Genomic DNA, 23,392 nt, shown 5'->3' on the forward strand with positions numbered 1-23,392 from the left:
AAGCACTGAGAGACTTACGCAGTGCATCTTTTCTTGCAGCAGACACATCACTGCAGATGAAGGTAACGAGAGGTGAGCATGTACAAAAATTTATGGCACAATGAGCATGCACCTGTCCTGGCAGTTAAGCACGCATGGCCTCGGACTTCTAAGTGTGACTTTCCATTTTGTGGTGGTTTTATAGTGTAAAATTATCACAAACATAAGCATGGTTTAAAGGTGTTTTGCAATCCGTTAGCTCGCCCCAGCCACTGCATTTTCAAAAAGAAATATAGAACTAAACATTGCACAGAAGTACACAGGAAGACATGACGGGACAGGTGCTGCGTTTGTGTGAATCTGGTTATTGGTCAACGCTAGATATTTTTGAAAAAGAAAAAATATGCATTAGCAACTAGCCCCAACACGCGTTTTCTCAAGTGAACCATGCATTTTCTGCACACATAGGAAACACATGCACGTCGTTGTGTTCTTAACAAGTGTCCAGTTATAAACCAGTGCAGGCCCAGAGTTGGTTGCATTACAAGCGAGGCAAATAATCTTAAGCATTAATGCATCTGTACCAGTGAAATGATGCTCACTAAGACACGCAGCATGTATTCAAGAAGCGTAACTGACACCACACACAGTTTTTGATCAGACCCAACGTTTATACAGCCATTTCAGAATGACTGCATAAATTTGATGCATGCAGCCAGTGAGATCTCTGTTGCAGATGTTCACATTTAAGTCCATACATAGTGTATGATGACCAACATAATAAAAACATCGAACTTGTGCTTCTGCACATCATTCATACAGTCATGTTATCAAAAGAAGTAATGCAAAAGACTTGGTGTAATGGTAATAACCCCTTGAGTGCACTCGTGTTTGCAGCTGCACGTAACACACACCTGATGCAAAGAATGCTAACAGTGCATGTACCACTAGCGTTGTCAAATACATGGAAAAGAGTTGTCATCACTGCAGTTCAGCGCCAGGGCCAAGTCATGCAGTGGACCCCGAAACCTCCGAGGACACGACTGAGGAAACCGTTGTGGACCCCTGCAGCAATGAGTAAAGAAATCTGTGAATTCTACTAATTATTCACAAACACAGCCCATTTCAAGTCATCCTATTACGTCTGATTAACACATTTTGTAACTTCCTTGATGTGCTTGTATATTTGGAAAATATGCCTGTTGTTTCTGCAACAGATTCTGCTCCATGCAATTGTAATGCTGCGTAAGTTCTATTGTAGAAGTGGTTTCTGTTGCAGTGACGTCACGGCAACCACCTCAGCAGAACAGCCACCCTTGAAGCGGTGTGTAAGCAATGTGTTTTACGTTCTCCTGGCGCGAGATCCCAATTAAAATTCCTCTGAAAAGGCTCCGTTTCTGCACATTTCAGCAGTATGTATAATTCACTGCAGGTCACGAACGTCAAGGCGGCAGAGGGGCTGTGAGGGTGCTCGGTGAGATATTCCATAAGTACTTGAGGATGAACTTGCAGAAATTTTTCTTACAACCCAACACATGCTACAAAACACAATGCTTTATCAAGTAATAGTGCAACTGCAGCATTCATACGAATGAATCACAGATCACACTTCCTGTACAGCATTGCAGGAGAGAGCACAAGCCAGGAGGCTGTTGCACAGGCGTGCATGGAGCACCTAGAACACATCAGGGAGAACAGGGGTGTCATCAAAAAGATAGTATAGGTTTTTGGGCGCTACGTACCGATGCCCGCCTCAGAGAGCTACCAGTGCAGGTTGCGCAAGACATCATGCATGCAGTTGAAGTGATGCTGTACGAGGCAGAAGTCAGTTTGCGTTGAAGCAATGTAGAAACTTGAAGGGCTCATATAACACCTACTTTATTTCGTGTACAGGGGAAGCTGTAGTTTTGCTTGAAATTCAATCCACTACTCCCGTTTAATGGTTACGTTTAACACAAGTATGACACGTACAAACTTTTTTGCACGCACGAACTTTTTAAGTAAATCCCCCCTCTTAAGTTACCTACAGACATCGCTTCCTCTCTAGAAGATTTCTTAATAATAATATCTGGGGTTTAACGTCCCAAAACCATGATATGATTATGAGAGACGCTCTAGAAGATTTCTGAACGAAGCTCAAAGTTTATTGCCATGTAAATGAATTATGCGTCTGTGCATCCATTCGTTGTACACAGTAAAGTTTACATGTATGTTAACAATTAGTTCCGAAGAGTTTTTCTTCTTGCTTTTCTTTTTTTTTACTTTTTTCTTTATTGTGGTGCTTTGCTTTCATTTATTCGCGCCGTATTAGCTGGAGCACGATTGTACTATTATGAAATTGTATGCGCATATGGAGATGTATGTATGTATATGCGTATGGGTATATATACATTTGTATTATTCGTATTACTTCTTGTTCCGACTAAATATGTGCTCTGTTGCTGAGCTACCAGTTCGCTTACATGTATTACATTTTCTTTTTTTGTTATTGTGTTCTGGTCTTACCTGTTCGAATGTGTGCTCTGTAACTGAAAACGATTCATTGTAACTCCCCTATGTAATACCTGCTTAGGCCTTAGGGTACTTGAATAAAAAAAATGTAACAACACTTGTAAGCACAATTATCATTAATAATCTGAAACATATGCTTACACAGTAGATTCTCATTAAACGGAAATATCATAAACAAATCGCTGCTTAAATGAACAACTGTCTTTTGGCCGATTGGTATTACAATCGAATTCTGCACCCCCGTGCATTTCTCAGTGGACAAAACTCCTGTTAAACGGATCACATTTTCCTGGTCCCTTCAGGTTTCGTTTAATAAGTCTACTGTATTTGCAGATGAGAGTAGTGATTTCTAAGTCAAAGGTTGTATATCTCATCCATGATTTCGTAGATGAAATGTACGTAAACTAAGAACGTGGAAGGTGGTGACACTGTAATAGTAGTAATAGTAGCAATGCACACAAAAGATCTCAGATGGTTAGTGAGAGCGACAGAATGTATACCAAAGTGTAGGAAACAATAAAGAGGAGTGCAGAATAGTTTATGGGGGTAATCAAGCTGATATATTTGCAAGCATTAAATGTAATGAGCTCACTCAATTCAGGGTAAATTGCAGATCACTGGGAGAGGCCTTTGTCCTGCAGTGGACAATGATGACGACTATCGCAATACCCTATAAACAGTGAAGTAATTTGTGTAATGTGGAAGGCACCATTTTTGCCACTTTGTATTGCGTTAATTTGTGAAAGCTTCGGACGTGTGAGAGAATTTTTCTGGTGTACCAGTGCGTCAAGATGAACATAAAAAAAAACAATGGTGGTTTTTCTCTTTTTAGTGTTGCGAAACTTGCATAAAGTTTGGGGCTGTTAGTGAAACTTTTACCTGTAATTACAGTGTGATACATACTCATGAGTCAAGTGCAAGAATGTTCGTACGTGTGGAATCAGCTGACTATAAAGTGGAGGTGCAGTAAATGCACTTGACATGTTTATAAGTAGGAAAGTGGCATGCATGTTACTAAGAGAAGAGTTCTTTTGAAGATTTGTGCCCACGTTCTTAGAATTTTAAGACAAGCTTGTCTACTGCTCATTGCGAAGGCAACTTTTAGGTTACAAAAAGAAACGTTCATTATGAATGTTCATAGGCCAGTTAGTGTAACCATATCTAGCATTGTCAACCATATCTAGCATTGTGAGCAGCATTGTTTTTAAATGCCATCGAGTTGGAGTGCACTCCTGGTGGTGGTATGATTTTGTAAATGTCACTTGGACACATTCCTTGCAAGCACCATAATGTCATTAGGACATATCACAATAACATCCATGCATGTTGCACATGGGTGGCATAATTGTTCTTTTGCTGTCCACTTTGTCTCCACTACATTTAATTGACCTGTTAGCCATCATGATGTCATCATAAGAAATCTAAGTTACAAGGTTTGTTCCAAACCAAGGTTCACAATCGATTTTATATGCGTCAAGTAGATTTGAGGGATTCTCTTCAAACTATATGCATTTGCATATGATGACACTGTGACGTTTGACGGAATTCATCTGAACAAGTGGCAAAAGACGGCCCAGTTCACACATGCCTCAAAGAAGGCACTGACAGCTCAAACATGGGACGAGGAGAAGAAAGGTGGCTTGCCCTCGTGCTTTCTTTGTCGTGTGCTTGCACGTTTAATTCCTACTTTAAGGCAATTTCTGTGATAACTGAAGAGATAAAGATGCAATAAGTCACATGTGTGTATTTTAAAATGAATCATGTATGTGTTTTATGCATATATTTGTAGATGAATAGTTTTTGTTACAAGATTAATCTGTTGTTGCACTGGTGTGACTTTTCTCTTGTTGTTATGTGGTTTGCTCAAAAAGAGGCCATGTACGAGAAGTTCTATAAGCAATAAAATGCATTTACAACACACCTTGAACTTGTATACTTCAAGCGCTGTTCACCACTTTGTCTTGCCAGGGAACTTGACCGTCTGTGACGAAGTGGTGCGCCAGTTTGTCTCGCACTTGCTTCGCATACCTGCAAGGCATAATGGCCTCATTTAATGCAGCAGGATCATGATGGAGGTCACACACTGCAAGAGAAGCACGCTAACCTTCCAAACCCAACATATAGTTGGAGTTTAGTGCCGTAACCATGACACTATACTGCCAAAGTCTGCCTAGCTTTTGATGTAATAATGAGCGTTACCTTTCTTGTGCGTTTTCTACGGTATCTTCACAGTTTGTGGTGGAATGCATTTTTGCTGATTAGCACAACTTTCGAAATGTCAACTTATATTTATGTCAAAGCTCGGCAGCTGTTCCCTTTCAAACAAAGCCACTGTTGTACACTTTTCAGAGCACTGTTACCCTATACATGTGTTTCTCATTTTACTAGATGTTCACTGCTCAGCAACGGATAGAATGGAGAAGAAATGAAATGCCTTCACTACAATACGTCCACTTTGGTACCCCACATATTGGGCGAGAAAGAAGGATTGCAAAAAGGATGTGTGTTCAGCAATGACATGAGAAACTCCATGCAAACAAGGAATTGCTTTGTTACACATCCAAACGTTACAAGGAGTGTAGATTACAACGAAATCATTTTCTTTAGCCATTGTGTGTACATTTCACTAAATTCCTTCAGTGCATACATTTTATAGTAATGCAGACATTCATTACACTGACATGCAACCATAGGCATGCACAAGTGGGGGGCAAGGGAGGCGCCTTCTCCCACTAATCATCTCAGGGGGACGACAAGTCTGCCCCACACCTTCACTCAGTCGTACCTGTGTCATCATTAAAAATACAAGGTTATGGCCAAGGCTGTTTTTGCTGCTAATAGTGGTCGAGGACCACTGATGTTGCATTCCAAGAGTTGTTTGCTTCCTATTTTTACCCCCCGGAAGCTGGGGCCCACAGGCAGGATGTTGTGGGAAGCGCGTCATTGCTACATTTTCATTTTTGTATCCGCAGTCGGTGGGGTGGTAGTGCGGTGATACCTGCGCCCCCAAATGGGGGGGAACATGGCGCATGGCTGTGCATGCTATTTCAGAACGAAGTTGTGGTCTACGTTCTCCCATTGTTTCTTTGGTAACACACTTTCATCTAAAAAAGGATAGCAGGGGAATCTTAAGGGCTCGTTTTTCTTTGTTAGACACAGCACTAATTAGATCTGACACACAAGAAAGCTAAGGAAAGTATACAGGATGTTGTTGTAGTAATTACGATGTAAATGTGAAGCAAGCAAAGTAGACGTAAGCATAACTTGCCGCTGGCAGGGACCAAACCTGTGCCCATAAATGTCCTTTAAAGTATGCTGGTGGGTAACTGCCACTGTAGCTCAGTTGGTAGAACATAGGATGCGACATTGGAACGTCGTAGGTTCACCCTGCCAGAGGCAAGTTATTTTTTCACCATTGTACTTTCTTCACATTTACATTGTAATTGCTCCCCTACGCTTTCCTTGGCTTTCTAGTCTGGTAGTTGTAATAAACTATCAACTACTGAAACTTAAAATTTGAAGTAGTAAGAATTCACTAGTTTGTCAGCAACACGGACAAGTTGTCATACACGAAGTTTTCATTGTTGTACATGTTTTCTTTTAAAAATTGCGTTTGAAAAACGTCAGTGCAGAGCTGCACTTTTTCACGTGTGTTGACCTTGAGCTTGTACACAAAACCTACTGTCGGAGCACGGTTTCAGAGATAGTTCCATGTCCCATATGATAACACCAAATGAAACATATTCATATCACACATGTGTCAATTCTAAAGGCAGAGGTATGCGTGCCACTGCATGGCATCAGTCAGTACATAGAATCAAAGCGTACCTCGCAGCATTGCAGCCGGTAGGTCTCGGTGGCAAGAGCGCTCCACCGACTGCTTCCTCGTCCCTCCAACTTCCAGGTGAAAGGCGGCCTTCCCAGTCCTCGCTGTCTGTGGCACCAGGCGGGCAATAGGCGGCGGAGGCGGCTGCGGACTCTTTAAGAAGAAAGTTGTGCAACACTATGCACGCTCCAATGTATGCCTTTATGTTGCCTTCTTTCGCCTTAATGGGTCGTCGCAGCATCCTCCACCTTTGTGCCAGGATACCAAAGGTATCCTCAATGACGCGGCGTGCCCTGGTCATTCTGTAATTGAAGACGCGGCGCTCGTGGGCCTTGCTGTCGTCGTCATGGAGTGCTGAAAAGGACAACACTGAGCACTGTAACAAAAACAACCTGCACAAGTCTTCTTTCAAGTAGAGCTATCACTATTAATTACAAATGAAAAATGCGGTCAGCCATGCACTGTCTCAAGTTTGATCAAGTAAAGCTAACTTGCCATCATAGGCGTTACTCTAGGGCACTTTGAAAGACCTCGATAAATCTCATTAGCTATTTAGATAGAGAAAAATCAGCGAAACTCAAAATGACGAGAGAAGAAGGCACATTCAAGCACACGCTGCCGCCAGTGTGTGTGTTTCAATGTGCCTTCCTTCTTTCTCACTGTATTGAGCTTTGCCGGTTTTTCCGCATGTAAATATGAAGTTTGTAAATATGAATATGTAAATATGAAGTTTATTGTATTATAATATGTATTATTGGCTATTGAAACATTTTTCTTGTTACTGTTCTGACAACGTCTCACGAGTAAGTACTGAAGGCTGACCACTAATGTGCTGTATTTGCACCTATGCATGTGACATTTTTGCACAACACCAAGGTATCCAATCAGGAGAGGAGTGTCCCGACATTTTTTCCCCACAAATTGCAGTTTCTACATTTCTGCAGACAGCTCAAGTGTCACAATTTCATTGTATGGTTAACATGAGATGGCAACAGAATATGTGTATGTGTGTAAAAGCACAGTGCAAGCCCATTGTAGTTTCTTTTCACTTTACTACATGGCAGCATGCATCCAATGACATTTACTGCTAAGAATTCCTAAACAAGTCAATTAGGCATATAGGATTTCTTTCTATAAAAAGGTATGCCTTCCATCTTACTGGTCATTGCGTGTCTCTGTTAATTGCAAACAAACACTGAAAGGGCATGTGTGACCTACAGTACACTGCAACCTGCTTCCTTTTTGATGATGTTCCATAGAAAATGTGTGTTGGGCTTTCGAAATTTCTGGCATACCTTTCTGCCATAATGAGGATGTTTGTGTATGTATGGCATGGAGTACTTGTAACGTTAATCAGCTGAAGCTCTAGTGCGAACTTTTTGCGGGCTACAAGGAAACAAAATCGACGCAGAGAGAACAACATGGGGCAACTCTCTACGTTAACTTTATTTCCTTGTAGCGCACAAAATGCTTACACTATGTACAACCAACTGGCCCCTACCCTGGCTCTTCTGAACCTGTAGCCTGAGGGTTAGAGTTGGTGGTAGTTAAATTCTTCGAAATTATTCATAATTTGTGTATGTAGATTTATATGAACAGAAACAAACACGTTTGGGGAAAGGGCCAGCAAGTTACCCCCGCACAAACGCAAAATTTCGGCTGCACCCCTATTCATCAGAGAAATGCACGTTTTAAAAGACAAAGGCATTCTCTATGCCAAAATATATTATGTCTGTGTGCATCTGTTTCATTTTCCGTTCCGAGTGCAGACTAGAGTGCTTGTAATAAGCTTTGTTTTCCAGTGTGGCATCCTCAACCCTCCTCCTTTGTGCATGTTCGTAGTTATAAAATTCCATTCACTTATAACGACCATCATCCTTATTGTCCATAAGCAGCAGCTGAACATTCTATTGCAATTAATATGTGTATAAGCACTGCTGTAAGCCTGACAGCTTATGCTGCCTTTTACAAAAGAGCGAACACAGATATTGAGATCTTCAGCCACCTATGCTGCGTCGCAAGCCACAACGGCAGGGATTACAGTAGCATATTTCCTGCACAGCTCCTTTACATAAACTGAAAAGATCTAAGCATTTCATTCCTACACTCTTAACTTACTCCGTCTTGGGTAGGGCCGCATCATGTACTCCTTCAGCGGGAAGGCCTCATCACCAACGAAGAAATATGGGAGAGGACCCTCGTTGCCAACAGGACTCATTGGCGGCAAGCCCAGTGCCCCCAGCAAAACATTCTTTTGAAGAGTGGAGCGAGAGAAAATCCCGCCATCACTCTCGCTTCCAGGGTGCCCAACTTCCACGTATATGAACCTGGGTGAAAAATAGTGTTTCACTAAGACTTTGAATCAAGTATGTAACCAAAGGCCACGAATACTCAGTGCACTGAAACCAGCTGTTTCTACAAAGAATGTATTTTGGGAACGAACCATCATTGCATACAATAATCACTCATTGTTAGTTGAGTGGTGTGCAAGAGAACACAAACACTATTCTTCTTTTGCGCACCATCGATCTCCAGTGAGTTACCAAATCGCCTAGCAGTCCATCCTTCTGAAGGGTGGATTGCTGTGTACCCTTGTGCTGTGCTGTGTACACTCGTGTACACATGGCCATGGCAAGTTATACACGTCACACACTTTGTTGCATATCACTTGCCACTTTGTGAGAGTCTCTAAATTAATGAAAATGCAAACATAAATTGCAAACTAACTGCGATAGCTTAAAATGTTGATCCAAGCACACATTGCAAAGCGAAAACCCAGAATCACCTGTATTGGGCATCACACACAGCAAGCAGCGACTTGCTGAAGGACCGTTTGTAATTGAAGTCCACGGACCCGGAGTTAGCAGGGCACTCTATGGTCACGTGCTTTCCGTCAATCGCTCCAAGGCAGTGAGGGACATTCCACCTCTCGTGAAACCCCTGTGATATCTGCAGCAATAGAGGAAATCAAATGCTCTATATAAAGTGGCGAATGCTTTAAAATTTACATTTGGTTGCCTCAAATACTAAAACCACTCCCCGACATGCATACATACTGTGCTCTTGCATTTGTAGCCAAAAGTGAGTCTCTCTCGACTAATACCTTCAGGGGACTTCAACGTCAATATGAACATTGTAATTATGACAGAGATTACGACACTCATACTACGCCGAAGAGGTTGCATGACAGTTCATAATGAACTCTGACAGGCAGCCTGCAATTGCTACTGAAATGGAATATTTATTTCAAAACATATAACTTATTCAGTGCGAATGAACATAAAACCACGGGTGTTATTAATCTGGAATAGCGACCATCCTCATGTGTTCCAGTGTGTTGAGAGGGCCAGGGTTAGGAGGCGCAAAACGGAATTGCATCATTCCCAGTTGAGTTGACATAAATTTTATCATTTCAGTGAAGCAGTGTTTCCAGTGTTTTGCCACGGCGTAGTTCAGTTAACCTAGGCTGATGGGGCTTGTAATGCATTTTTACATGCATACACATTCATTCTAATCTTATTTCACACATCAGCTATGTGAAAAAATGTGGAAAACGATAAGAGCAAATCTCACGTCACACACTCCTCTGATGACTGGGTTACCTTTAAGTAGTGTTGGATCAAGTTTTCCAGTAAAGCTGCTATTGTCTGTGGACAGCCTTCACTATGAACACTTGAGAACTTGTCTGATGAATGCGCACACAAATTGCTCAAATAGCCGTTTCATGTCTTTAAGGACCAATCTATTACGCAGTGCCTGAAGGTAGTGTCGTGAAGCCTGTGCCTATTTGGTAATGTCCTAACTACATTTTAATTACGCCACACAAAGCAGTACAAGCAAGCAATGTGTCTTGTTTGGCTGCTACAAGCCTGCTGGAAAAACAAGCATGGCATACCTTCATCCACTCATCTGCCGTTGAAGGGTGCTGGAGGTACAGTGGCTCGAGTACAAGCCAAAGGGCCTGAGTAACCTCCGCCACTACAGAGCTGACTGTGGACCTTCCTGCAAGAAAGTTAAAGGCCACGTCCCTCTGCGTCTCGCCTGTGGCCAGAAACCTGTCAAGGCAATAAGATACAGCATTAAGGAAATCAATACACTGAAATTGGCATGTGTTAGGTGCACTGCTCAGCCCTTATGATGGCAATCCTTTCTGAGATAGCATTCTTTATTAAGTCAGGTACCTTCACAAATTATTTCACTTTACATGTGACTGGTCACTTAACATTTACTGCTTTCTCAGCGCACTGCTTGCGCGTTCTGCAAGCAGCTGCATATGCAGTGAATATTCCTGTGTGTACTACTATGAAACAAGTGCTTCACTTATATCACGTATAAATACATGCGTGCTTCAGTTATACACATTTTGTGGAATCATAAGCATATATCAGACTCTTCAGGGATTAGCGTATGCGCTCACATTCCTAGTCAAGTTCAAAAAGGGCTTCCAACACATGCTCGTAGCAATGTGCAAGGGATGCATTTCTGAAAAGTTGTAGCTGCAAGGTGAATCTATTTCTTGCGACACACATCGCTGTAGACTATTGTTTAAAATAACTCTTACACGGTGCACTGCTGCCTGCAATACGTTGCGTCACTGCCAATTTAACAGAACACAAGCATTGATGTAGCAAGGGGGGGTTAAACTCTCCCCATGTTTTTTTTTTAAATTTCTCATGTGTACATGTGCAAGCACGCGCAGACACACACGCACACACATACATAAAGGGTGGGTGGTTGAACGCCCTCCCGCCCCCATTTTGAAAAATATTTCTGGTATCGGTATTCTTTGAGTGCCTCAAGCAGGAAAGTGATTTGTCGTGAATTTAATGCCTGCATCCTTGCACACGCTACTTTCATTGTAGTAACTATCTGCTTCAAATGATTCCTGTTATAATAGGCAATTGCGCGTTACATAGTATCTGCACGTCAGGAAAACAGAAAATGGGAACTGAAAGGTTCACAACTGGTATGTGCACACTTTCTCTAGGTCCACACTAAAAGGACGAACATCATGCCTTTGTGTAGCGCATGATAACATTTTCTGGCGCTTTACGCGCGGAAATCACGTACTGATTATGCGGAAAGCCAAAATGGAGGGTTTCGAAAATTTAGACCACCTGGGATTCTTGAGCGTACAAGGTGCTCCAAAAGTTAAACGGAACACGCGAGCTGTGGTCAAGCTATGCAAAAGTGAATGTCAGCACGCTCCATCAGAGAAGCGTTTCTTCATTTTTATGCGGAAATGTGCCAGACGATAGTGCCATCATTTCCGTATACAAAATAATGAACCACTTCTCTGATGGAGCGCGCTGGCATTCACTTTTGCGTAGCTTGACTACATCTCGCGTGCTCCGTTTAACTTTTGGAGCCCCTGTACGTGCGCTGACAACGCGCTAACATGTCCCTCTAGCATTTGGCCTCCACCTAAGTGCGATCGCTGCTGCCGGGATCGAATCCGCGACCTTCGGGTCAACAGCTGACCACCGTAACGACTGCACCACCGAGGTCACCTACGTCAAACATGCACTAACACCTCATTCCACTCAAGCAAACTTGCTTACAAGCGACGCGTATCCACAAGTCGCAGCATATTATTCTTCAGACCACAAGGTCTTACCTAATGGTCATGGCCAGGCGATCGTGCGCCGAAATTGCAGGCCGGTAGTTAGTGTCTTGCTTCGAGATGGCGGGACGCAGCAGCTCTAGCAATGTGTCAAAAGTTCTTGGCGGCATTCGCAGGAAGCTAAACATCAAAAAAAGAGAAAATGGATTACGCACTAGCTTACAGGGACGCAAAACAACGAGAAACTTACTCTCGGAAATATTCTTCGTCGTGCGAGCGCAGGTCGGGAAGCAGGCGGCTTGCGTGGCCAGCAACCTCTCGCGAGCGAAGGGACGGTCGCACCCACCACCGCCTCTTCTTCTTTGAAGGCTTCCGCTCTGCCAGCGCTGACACGATGGCTGAGCACATCAGCACAGTGACGATCTCTTCTTCTTCACTGGAATCGTAGTCCATGACGCCCAAAGAAAACAATAAACCCGGCGCGCTCAGTTGGCGGCGATCAGCTGACTGGCGGCGGTCTCCAAAGTTCTCGCTGATAACGAGATCCGGACGTGACTCTCTGGGTTTGCGACTTCCGGTCGCTCGCATGCAGCCTCTGCCGGTGTGAACAGCGGTCGTTTTCAGTCGCATTTTGGTCGCCAGTCGCAAACGGTCGCGCGACCAGTGCTAGTCGCCGGTGTGAACGAGCCTTAATAGTCATGAACGCGTCTGTTGCCGAGTCAAAGCTGTGCATGGGTGATTTTGACACCGTAAATCGCTCTCATTCAAAACGCCAAAACACCTACCGCCGTAGACGCCGACGGGCACGGTGTTAGACGCAATCGTCGGCGCGACCAAGGAGGTTGGGCGCGACGTCTGTATCAGTAATAGTAGGCAACCGAAATACCGACCATGTATGCAACGCATTTCATGAAATGGGCCACTTATTTTACGTACTGTTTCCAATCGCAGTTTTGCTTTCAAGCGGCTCTTCTTGCTGAAGACTTGCAGGTCGCCGTCGTCAACGTCAAGGAAGCTATCGCGATGAGACCCACTTGCGATGGTGGTGTCACTTGCACACCACTTTCTCGGTGATAGTATGGACAAATCAACAAAATAATTCACAACGCAGCGCTGTCTTCGTTTCTTTCTGGTCGATGAACACAGATCACCTAACGAACACGCGCTTATGCTCACTTGCAAGCTTCGATGTGCACCTGTTGCAGCCGAGCAACGCCATCGTTGTTTAGTGGGGACGGAAAACGTGAAACGAACACCAGAAACCTGAAAACTCGAAAGAGCAAAAATCGCAAATCCTTTACGGGATTACAATTCTTACTTTCAGCGCAAGCAATCTTGAACGTAATACCTATTTCTTTTCTTTTTATATTTTCTTTTATGCTACGTATTCTACAAAAGGTAGCGTTCGCGGACTACATACAGAAGCGGAGTAAAAAAGTGCGTGGTTCGGTTGCGTAGCCTTGGCTGTGCTGCCACAGAAAGTTGTCGCCAGGTATAGGCATTGGCTCCGCCAAGCTCCCACGATGCGAGCGCCCTCACACGCCAGAGCGCGCTTCTCCTCTCCACTCACACTCCGCTACTCCGCGCGCACCACCTGCTCCGGTGGCTAGGGGCGTGGATAAGCGCGCGCGCCCGCAGCTGTTGCTATGGGAGAGGGAGTGAGAGCGGAGAGGCGCGCGGACAACGCCGGATGCCTCACCACGGCCGGTCTGGAGGCGCGCGCTCGCTCCTTCCTTTACGGCCTGCGCACGGGGGGCTGTTGCTACCTATGGCCGCAATTTCGTGGGGGCGCTCCGAGCCAACTGCTCCCTGACTCACTCGCGGCCGTTGCGGAGGCTAGCGCGCGCAGGGAGTGCTCGGCTTCCGACTTACCGTGGCGCTTTCTGAAGTTACTCTGTATGGTATTCATGGTACCAATGCGATAGAAACATGGTAGCAAGTATATATGATGACTCTGGTAAATTCCGCTTTACAGAAGTGGTGGCGCAGGCCGCTCATAAGCACGCTTCTGTTGCTCGGCAAAGAATCGACGCGGTTATAACACAGCCTTGTTTTTTTTTTTAGGTTTCTGTAACTTCGAGAATAAGTAAGAGCATGAACATTGCGTTTGGTTGAGGAAACGGTTTATTGATGGTTTAGGAAATGTTTATTTTAAATGTATTGGCCGGCCATCGCTGTACTTGAAAATAACAAAATTGCACATTTTTTGTTGGAGGCATCTTAATTCGTGCTTTAATATTGAAACAAATACTTCAAAAAACATGGCTGATCCCTCTGTCATAGGAATCGGTATAACACGAAAGTGACACGTGTCTTCACAAAAGTACTGTTTATTGTGTAGTGATATATGAGACCTTGTACAATGTCTATTCGTGTTTGGCAGCTATAGCACCGTTTGACGTGGATGCACCCATGTTGACAGCATGTCTATATCGCGACGACTAACGCCCATGATCATGATTGAACCGTTGTGGTAGCTGACGGTGTGAACATATATTTGGACATAGCGAATCGTGAATCCCGCGTAAGAATGATATCAACAAGCTCATAATCAACATTGGTACCCGGTATGCACTTCTTCAAAGCGTCGTCAGTTAAGGAGAGAAACGGCACGGTGTGCGCTTTCTAGTAAAGGGTAGCCGACGCCTGTGCTCATGCATACATAACACACACTGCGCTTCAGCAACACGGGAGATAGAGGTTCGTAGCCTGAGCCGCAAACGCGTGCGTTCCGCTGGCCTCTGTCTCGCAGGCGCTGCTCTCGCTCCACCAAGGCACGACATTCGCACGTCGAACTCGCGTGCTTTCTGCAACGCATATTGCAGCAGTTTTGTTAGTCGGTGCTCTCGCAATTGAAGCGGTCGGCGGCGGAGAAATCTCGTTGGTGCACGTGGGAGCTGCACTACTCCGATGAGCCGACGCACGCTAACACGAAGCCAAAGGCAAAGAACGTAACTGCGTCAAGGGTGCCTCGGCGACGCCAGCGCGGCCAGTCTACCGCTCTGGTATCGAGACGCTTTAACCATGACCTCCGATATCGCGTGCAATCTCGGAGTAAGCGCTAGTAAGTGTCGAGCGTGAAGCATTACTTCTTTTCACATCTCACAGACGGCGGCACCGCCCCGCTCCGCGCGCCGTGAAAGAGAATGTGTGAACGATATAAGACGCGTTCGCGCCGTGTCTAGCATTTCCCGAGTTAGCTTAGTCGGTAGTGCGTCGGGCGCTTGCCGTCGCGGCCGCAACGTAGTGGGTTCGATTCCCAGCGGGGTATCTTTTTCTTGTTTTTTTTCTTTCTTACCCGTTGGCGTCCATTTTATGAACGTCATATCCGTGACGGATGTACTTGGTGGACCCCGGCATAAAACACTTTCGTGTTAAAAAGTGAAAGTCACTGCTTAACGGGGACGGCCACGCTGCAGATGAAGAGGAAATATAAAAAACTTTCAGAGAATCCTTTCAATGGGAAACGGAATGTTTTCCTTCGTACTACGAGGGCGGTCCGATAAGTACTTAGCCTTCAAAAGAAAAAACGAAAGTTTTGGAATGGTGTCGATTTATTTCTCAACATAGTCCCCTTTCAACTCTATAGACTTGACCCAGCGATCCTCCAACATTTTGATCCCGTCAGAAAAATACGTTTTCTCCTGAGCTGCAAAGTAGGCTTCTGTGGCGGAGATAACTTCTTCATTCGACTCAAATTTTTGTCCGGCGAGTGAATTTTTCAGGTTGGGAAACCAGAAGAAATCACTCGGAGCCAAATCTGGAGAATACGCTGGATGGGGCACCACTTCGTAGCCCAGTTCGACCAACTTTGCCGTGGCGACGGCGCTGGTGTGAGCTGGCGCGGTGTCATGGTGGAAGAGCACCTTTTTCTTCACCAAATGTGGCCGTTTTTTCTGCAATTCGACGTCGAATCGGCCCAGTAATTCGGCGTAGTAGGGTCCTGTCACCGTTTTGCCCTTCTCAAGGTAGTCGACGAAGATCACACCTTGAGAATCCCAGAAAATGGTGGCCATCACCTTTCCGGCCGATGCGACAGTCTTCGCCTTCTTCGGAGCAGGTTCTCCGGGTGCAGTCCACTGTTTCGACTGTTCTTTGGTCTCTGGTGTGTACCAGTGGATGCATGTTTCGTCGACGGTCACAAAACGACGCAGGAACTCCTTCGGATTACGCTTAAACAGCTTCAAACACTGCTCTGAAGTGGTCTCACGGACGCGCTTGTTGTCCGGAGTGAGGAAACGCGGCACACATCGCGCCGATAGCTTTCTCATGCCCAAATTTTCATGAAGCATATGACCCACGCGGTCTTTTGGGATGCCTACTGTCTCAGCTATCTCGCGCACCTTCAGTCGGTGGTCTGCCAATACGAGGTCGTGGATTTTTGCCGCGTTATCGTCCGTGGTAGCCGTTTGCGGGGCCCCTGGGCGAGGATCATCAAAAACCGACGTGCGACCAAGTTTAAACTCGTTGAACCAATTTTTGACGGTTGCCATCGAAGGAGAAGACTCACCTTAGACGGCATCCAGTCGCTCTTTGATCTCGCTGCGCGATTTCCCTTCCAAAAACAAGGATAGAATCGCCGACCGATATTGCTCTTTTTCCATTTTTAACGGACACACGAAAATCACCTGCTTCCTGTAGCGGCCAAAACAAAACCGCGAGCCCGATTCGACTGCACCTTCGCATGTGTCCCTCTAAGAAAACGTGCTCAACGTCGGTATATGTCTCATGGGATAGCGTCGCCCTCTCGCGGACCGCCTACAACAATATGCGCATGGAGAACTGAAAAAAAATCACTGCTGGTAAAACACTGTAATGACAATCACAGTTTAACGGAGTCAAGTCTGTCACAACCTGATATGCTTCCGCGAGGGCTTGTGAATAAAACCGGAAGGCCTGTCATTCTGATCTGTTAACTTTTTTGTGTAGTTAATAAGAAGAATCCGGAGAAACTTCTCAGAAATAATATGAGCCAGCACTCTCGCGTGACTCTTGTCCACACGTTCCGGACAGTCCAGAAGTGGCGAATCTTCAAGGTATGGCTCAACAGTCAATTGCAGAGTCTCGAGGATTTTCGTTCGAGGAAGATATTTGACTGCTTTCTCGAAGAACGTCACAATTGTGTCCAGCATTGATAGTAACTCCGGCTTTGGGCAGTGTAGATCATAGGCTTCTTGCTGACGGAGAAGATGATACAAAGGACTGCTCGTTTTGTTTGTCGTCACTAGCATGGCGCATGTTTCGCAACCGACATCAGTGATGAGTTTGGCAATGTAACCACCTACATACACCAAGCCTGAATAGGCAACAGAGTTCGGTGGTTTGCGAGGAGGTTCTCGCAGAGCTTCAAGTTCCTCAATAACATCTTCCGGAATAGACACCGCCGCTTCTTCAATGTTTTCGTCGCGAATGCCCATGTCTTTGGAGGTAGCGCCTTTTCCTTGACAATGTGGGTCAAAGCAGCTGTGACGGCTCTTGCATCTAGCGCGTCATTGCCCCCGCACATTGCCCTCAATTTTCCAAACAATGCCTCTATAGGATCACTGTTAAATTTCTTCGTGAGCACATAGTTTACTCCTTTTCTCAGAAGAAATCGGACTGTCTCCACTGTGGACTTTGTGGTGAAAAGCAGGGCAGTGTACGTCTCGTCTGTAAAGTTTCCAACGCCAGCGGTGACAGAAGAATCCTGGATGCGGTTAATGTAGCCTGAAAATTCATTTTCCAGCCACAGCAATCGGCTATCGTCCTGATTTGAGATGGGAAGTTTGTAGTCCTTTCCACTGTACGTAGTGTTGTGAATGTCGAACCATCTCTTTATGGCTTTCATGAAGTTGATCGTGGATGCTGCATCCTTGAATAGAACAATAGAGTTGCCCCTAAAGTTTCGCAGATGTTTCAGTGCGCCAATGACTTGGAGCGAGAATACTTGCACTGCACGCATTACATTCATATTTTCCAGGTTAGATGGGTAATCCCCTCTGTGACGTTGTAAATATGCGTGGCCCACCAAAAATGCACTGCTGTGGCAGCTGGGGTTCTCTAACCTGCACCTAAATCTAAGCACACGGGCCTCAGGCATTTTCGCCTCCATCGAATATAAGGTGGTCGGATCTTAAAAAATATTATTGTTGCTAGTAGCGCTGCGTGTGCGTCTTCTATTGCCGAGTGTCGAGAAAGGCAGACTGTCCCCACACGCACCTGTACTTCCTTCACCGCTTGCTACAACCGAAAGAAGTAATTAGCACGAGAAATTGGCCAGGCACAGCTGGTTTACAACACGAAGCGCATGCGGCGAAACGCGCTTTGGGCGGTTGGCTCGCGACGCCTTCACGCGGAGCGCGCCGTCGTGACTGTATAGAAAAAGTTCCATTGTACTCCCGGCGGCTGCTGAGGCCGTAAGGGAAGGAGCGAGCGCGCGCCTGCCTCACCTGGCTGTAACACCGCGTTCCCCGCTCCCGCGCTCGCCGCGAGAAAAATCGCGGCCGGGCTACCGGTGCGGCACTACACGCTTTGCGTTTCCTCTAGTCCACCCGTGGTGTTCAATCACATTTTAACATACCGCGATATGGCGACCAAGTTCTGCGTCCAATATGCGACGCTTTTCTGGCTATCACACCTCGTCCCTGATTACGCTTTCATCGTTAACTACTACAGCTACCACAAGGGTTTGTTTAATCATTTAGCATGGACGTTAGTCGTCGGGATGGAGATGTACCACGAATCATCAAAGTGGGTACATCGACGTTAAACGGTGCTACAGCTGCCAGACATCAATATACATTGTGCAAACTCTCTTATATCAATTTACAGTAAACATTCAGTTACTTGTGTAAGGGCAGGCTTTTGTGTTATTCCGATTCCTATGACGGATGCATCAACCATGTTTTTTTTTGCCTTCGTCGAGTCAATGCTGCCGATGTCGGGTTTTCTTAACGCTCTCACCGTTAATTTACCAGTGTCTGTTCTCGCCGCTATCGGGTAGATATAAACCGTCAATCACCTGTGGCGCATGCCTGAATACCGCGGCCTGTGGTATACGGATTTGTGCCACACGTGTCTGGAGGAATTGGCTTGCGTGAGGATTTTCACGTTATTCATGTCATGACCAGACAGTCATATTCGTGAAAGCCTCTTACCCTCCCACACCAATTTTGCTCTACAATGAGCTAAGGAGGAGATCACGAGAGCACACAGACGTAAATAGATAGATAGATAGATAGATAGATAGATAGATAGATAGATAGATAGATAGATAGATAGATAGATAGATAGATAGATAGATAGATAGATAGATAGATAGATAGAAAATTACACCATCTCCCGCTAAAGGGGACCATGAGCCGATGCGAAGCCGGATCACTTGCGCGATCGCGTTCCGCTGGCGTTCGTTGGGCATTCTACGACCTCGCGTCGTGGAACGCAAAGAAGGACGCTAAGCGCGTCGTGTCTTCCATCTAGCCTGGCCGTTAATTCTCACAGGGCGAGCGGGGAACGCGGTCGACAGGCGGGCGAGAGGGGGGCAGCGTAGGAGAGGAGAGAGAAGCGGAGGGGACGCGCATGCGCTCGAGCTCATCGCGGCGTTGCGCAGGAGAGAATTTCGGCCTGTCTAGCCAGCGCCCTCTAGAATATTTTCAGGCCTGCTCACTACTCCGGGCATGGCCTCTGACGTCAGTCATTTTGGCCCGCGTCTCCTGCCGAGTAGACGTGCGCATGCATGCTCACGCCGTTCGAGAGAGCAGGATTGCTAAGCCTGACGAAGCCTGCCGTGGTGTACTGGTGTTTCTTTTGGCGTCTGCTTGAAGACCGTGGTCTGCGTTTGTGAAGTGCTGCGTGGTGATGTGATGTGCTTCGTTCACGGAATGTTGTACACCTGCAAGCTTTCCCAATGGAGCAGTGCTGTGGGCCCAAGTGTCGCCGATATTGGCGATGTACCGAAGGTTCCAGTGGTTTCATTCTCCGAAGGCGACCAAAAAGAGAAATGAGAGCGTGCCGTTCATTGGAATGACATCGATATGCATTCTCTCCGTGATTCAAAGGTATGTGTAGTCTATGCTACTTACATTTGAGATGTTTTAAAGGCACCACCTCTAACACGTTCAGTTATTTCGATAAAATAATGCCGTGTGCACTTCTGACTTGTTAGCGTAAGCCTTTACATAAGGCACATTTAGCTGAGCGTCGCAGACGCTCACCCCCGCGATGATGTAGCGTCTCTAGAGAGTGCATAGTTTTTCCGTTTTTGACGAGCGCGTCTTGCCGAGACGCGGTGAGCTGGGCTGCTAAACGACGGCGAAACGAAGTAGACGCACGTTCATGCTCCAATCAAGCGACTTCACAAGCGGTGCGAGAGATGCCTTTTGCATTCCGCTGCTCGCACTCCGAACTCATAAAAATTGAGCAATAAACGCGCGTGGCAGTATATTCTCAGAACAGGCGTTTCTTTCCCTCAGGGTCGGTAAACATTTTGATATTTGCGCGTAGCACCGCGGGCTTCTTTTGACTGAGAAACGCTAAGCAGTGGCGGTGCGTGGCTTCGTGCATCTGTTTTGTATACATAGTATTTCTGACCGGTGCTCCGACCACTTTCTGCGGTATTATAATTATGCGCCAGTCTTGCCAGCACCTTCGCCTAATTTGTTTCCTTGATATGTGTATTGCTGCAAGTCAGCCGAATTGGGATGCCTGTAGACACCTCATAGAATTTGTTGTTTTGTAACTGAGCGAATTAGTATCTCAGTGGAGCGGGAAGCCTGTGATAAACCGCTTTCTTAAATGGTTTTCAGGTGTGTGAGCTCGATTTCAAGCCAGAACAATTAAGGACGACTACCAAGTACACCGATCCAAGAACCGGCAGGACAGTAGTAGCTCCTATGTGGGCTACTCGGCTGACTCTGGACCTCTGGACGCAGTGCCGACAATTTTTCTCAGTTTACCAAATAAATAGGAACAGTTTCTGCGCATCTTATGGTCAGTGTGACGTGTGTGCGTGTGTGTATGTGTAAATAAAGAATGAAGTATGAATCAAACTTGCCTTATTTATTTCGTCACTTTTCGGGGCCATCAACCTTCGCATTGATAAATCGATCACATTTTCGATAGCGCACAATCTTTTCTTACTTTTAAGTGCAATAAGTCGCTTGCAGACCAATCACCGAAGGCTCTAAAGCGTAACACATTCCTTAAGCCAGCGCCAATCTCGACGCAAAAGGCAAAATAAAGCTGTTACGCATGTAAAACTAGCCGCGAACGCTTTATCATTTCATAGGAGACTATAGTGGCAATGGTTTCACTGTCTCCCGCGCGTTCGTTCGCTCGGTCAAGACGCGTGACGTCACGGCGGCAGTGAGCAGGCCTTAATTTTTTTTCTAGGTGGCATTGGTCTAGCCCGCGTTTCAGAGGAAGAGTGGAAAGGGGGAGGGGAGAGGGGAAGTGGAGAGGGGAATGGGAGAGGGCAAGGGGAGTGGGGAAGGGGAGAGGGTGAGTGGAGATGGGAAAGGGGAGAGGGTGGAGGACAGGGGGATTGGTGAGGGGGAGTGGAGAGGTGTGTGGGGAAGGTATGCGCATGCGCAGTAAGGGCGGTCACGCCGCACACCACCACCACCACCGGATTCAGCTCCGCCTTAAGCTACTTCGCATCTAATAGATAGATAGATAGATAGATAGATAGATAGATAGATAGATAGATAGATAGATAGATGCGCTCAACGTGCCTTGGGGTTGCGAAGAAATGCTTTGTATTTAACATACGTTTGATTAGCTTGACATATACAACAATGTACATGCATAAATGCATAAAAACATTCGATAGTCAACGATGTCGCGACATGCATTCCTTGGTTTGCGTCTAAGCCAAGCAATAGGGTGTGTACAGCTCCTCGCTAGCTCATTCGCATTACGTCGTCTCGATTGCCGCAGTGCGTGGTTATCAGCAGGGTTTTTTTTTTGTTACGATGACACGTATTCTAAAAGGCTACATAGTCTGAAACATGAACAACAATTTTGAAAGCATATAGGGAGTCTGCATGTTTTTTTGTTTTTTTTTGTATAGCGAAAACAAAAGAGCACCACAACAAATCAAAATTATTCAGTGCAATAAGCCGGTTCCATCAATTCTTGCGAGTGATTGGTTCCTTTTAAGCATTTGTCGCTGAGTGGTGAGCCGATTTTGCCGCTTTATTTGAAGAGCAAATGTGGCCGAAATCAGTAAACGTGAGTGACGATTCTCTCAGAGTGGAGAAGAGCTGAACAACCGAAGTCTACCGCGCTGCCTCCATCGAATAAGGAGGAGCCGGATATTCAGAGCCGAAGTGAATGCCCGTCGCTAGATAACCAGGCTACGTAGATAAAAAGGTTCGAGCCACAGAGAAAGAATACACAGGAGGGGAAACTCTGGCACGGCGCCAGCTCGAGCTTGCGCCGCGATAACCTCACCATGGGAGAAGAGGTTAGTGAACGTGCGCGCAGCGCTCCTCGCGGCGACGCAAAGAATTACTTGGTATTTCACAAAGGATAAGTGTATACCTCCAGGCGTGAACTGTCAATCCATAAAGTCCGCAGCAGGCACGCAACGGTGTAATTCAAATAGGCGTCACTTTCGATCATAACATTACCTATTTCGTCGAGTAACACAGCCAGTTTAAACGTTTTCGATCGTCGCAGTGCGTTATTACGAATACCGAAATAGCGAAACGTAAACCGTACGGTAATACAGCAGTGCCTTAGGTCTGTCATGCCTCTCTTAATTTTAGCGGCGCACACTTTCCTTATGTTTCAATCATTCGCCTAAGAAAACACCATCCAACCATTTGACATAGTCATTAAGCCGCTTCAGTAATGTACACTCCAGTAAGCATGCACTGCACAGGGTACGGGTGAGTAAAGCGCGCAGCCCTGTTCTGTGCGTGCATTACAAACAGTGCGTTAAAGATCCTGTTGGCGGGGCGCCTCACAATACCAGCGCTACCGGTGTGGCGACATCCCTGGCATCACCCCCTTCTCAGAATGGTATCGCCCGGGGTGCAAGGGGCCGAGGGCCCCAAGCTCAAGGCTCGAAGCGCATCGGGCATCGAAGTTAACGGCCAGTCTGGAAAGCGCGTCTCGGCGAGGGAGCCGCGCCTGGGCTTCGCAGAGGCACATTCCCGCGCTTCCCATTCTCCGCACGCGACAAGTGCCAGCCCGTTCAGCGTTTTAACTGCACTCAACTGTGCACTTGTGCAAGCCTCTGCGGCCAAGCTGGTATGACATCTAAGTTTATTTTTCTCGCAAGCTGTCGCGGTAGCCAAGTATTTAAGAGGCAGTTGAAAGCGAAGTGTGGTAGGGTTTTCTTTCGCATAACGCCCTCATAAATGACTCGGTAATGCAGGCGGTTCACTCGTTCTCACTGCTCTCGATGCAAATAAAATGCATTAGCTTCTTGAAACAGCGTTTCTTTTTTGTAAATGATGATATTTTAAAATAGTGTTATTCAGAGATGCGTAAGGATGCGGCAATTGAAAACTATCACTAAGCTGCAA

General features: G+C 45.9%; 1 protein-coding gene across 1 annotated transcript; it reads right to left on the minus strand.

The window, feature by feature from the left end:
- Nucleotides 1–159: 159 nt before the first annotated feature.
- Nucleotides 160–12,485, minus strand: LOC119385306 (uncharacterized). The gene is made up of 8 exons (XM_037652773.2): nt 12,130–12,485; nt 11,934–12,059; nt 10,212–10,371; nt 9,102–9,265; nt 8,435–8,643; nt 6,319–6,670; nt 4,412–4,518; nt 160–1,044 (listed from the first exon to the last, which is right to left on the minus strand). Exons 1-7 carry the CDS (start codon nt 12,465–12,467, stop codon nt 4,428–4,430), a joined length of 1,440 nt encoding a protein of 479 aa, XP_037508701.2. The 5' UTR covers nt 12,468–12,485; the 3' UTR covers nt 160–1,044; nt 4,412–4,427.
- Nucleotides 12,486–23,392: the final 10,907 nt, after the last annotated feature.

The sequence above is a fragment of the Rhipicephalus sanguineus genome, chromosome 3 (genome assembly GCF_013339695.2).
Source record: "Rhipicephalus sanguineus isolate Rsan-2018 chromosome 3, BIME_Rsan_1.4, whole genome shotgun sequence".
Taxonomy (NCBI): Eukaryota; Metazoa; Arthropoda; class Arachnida; order Ixodida; family Ixodidae; genus Rhipicephalus; species Rhipicephalus sanguineus.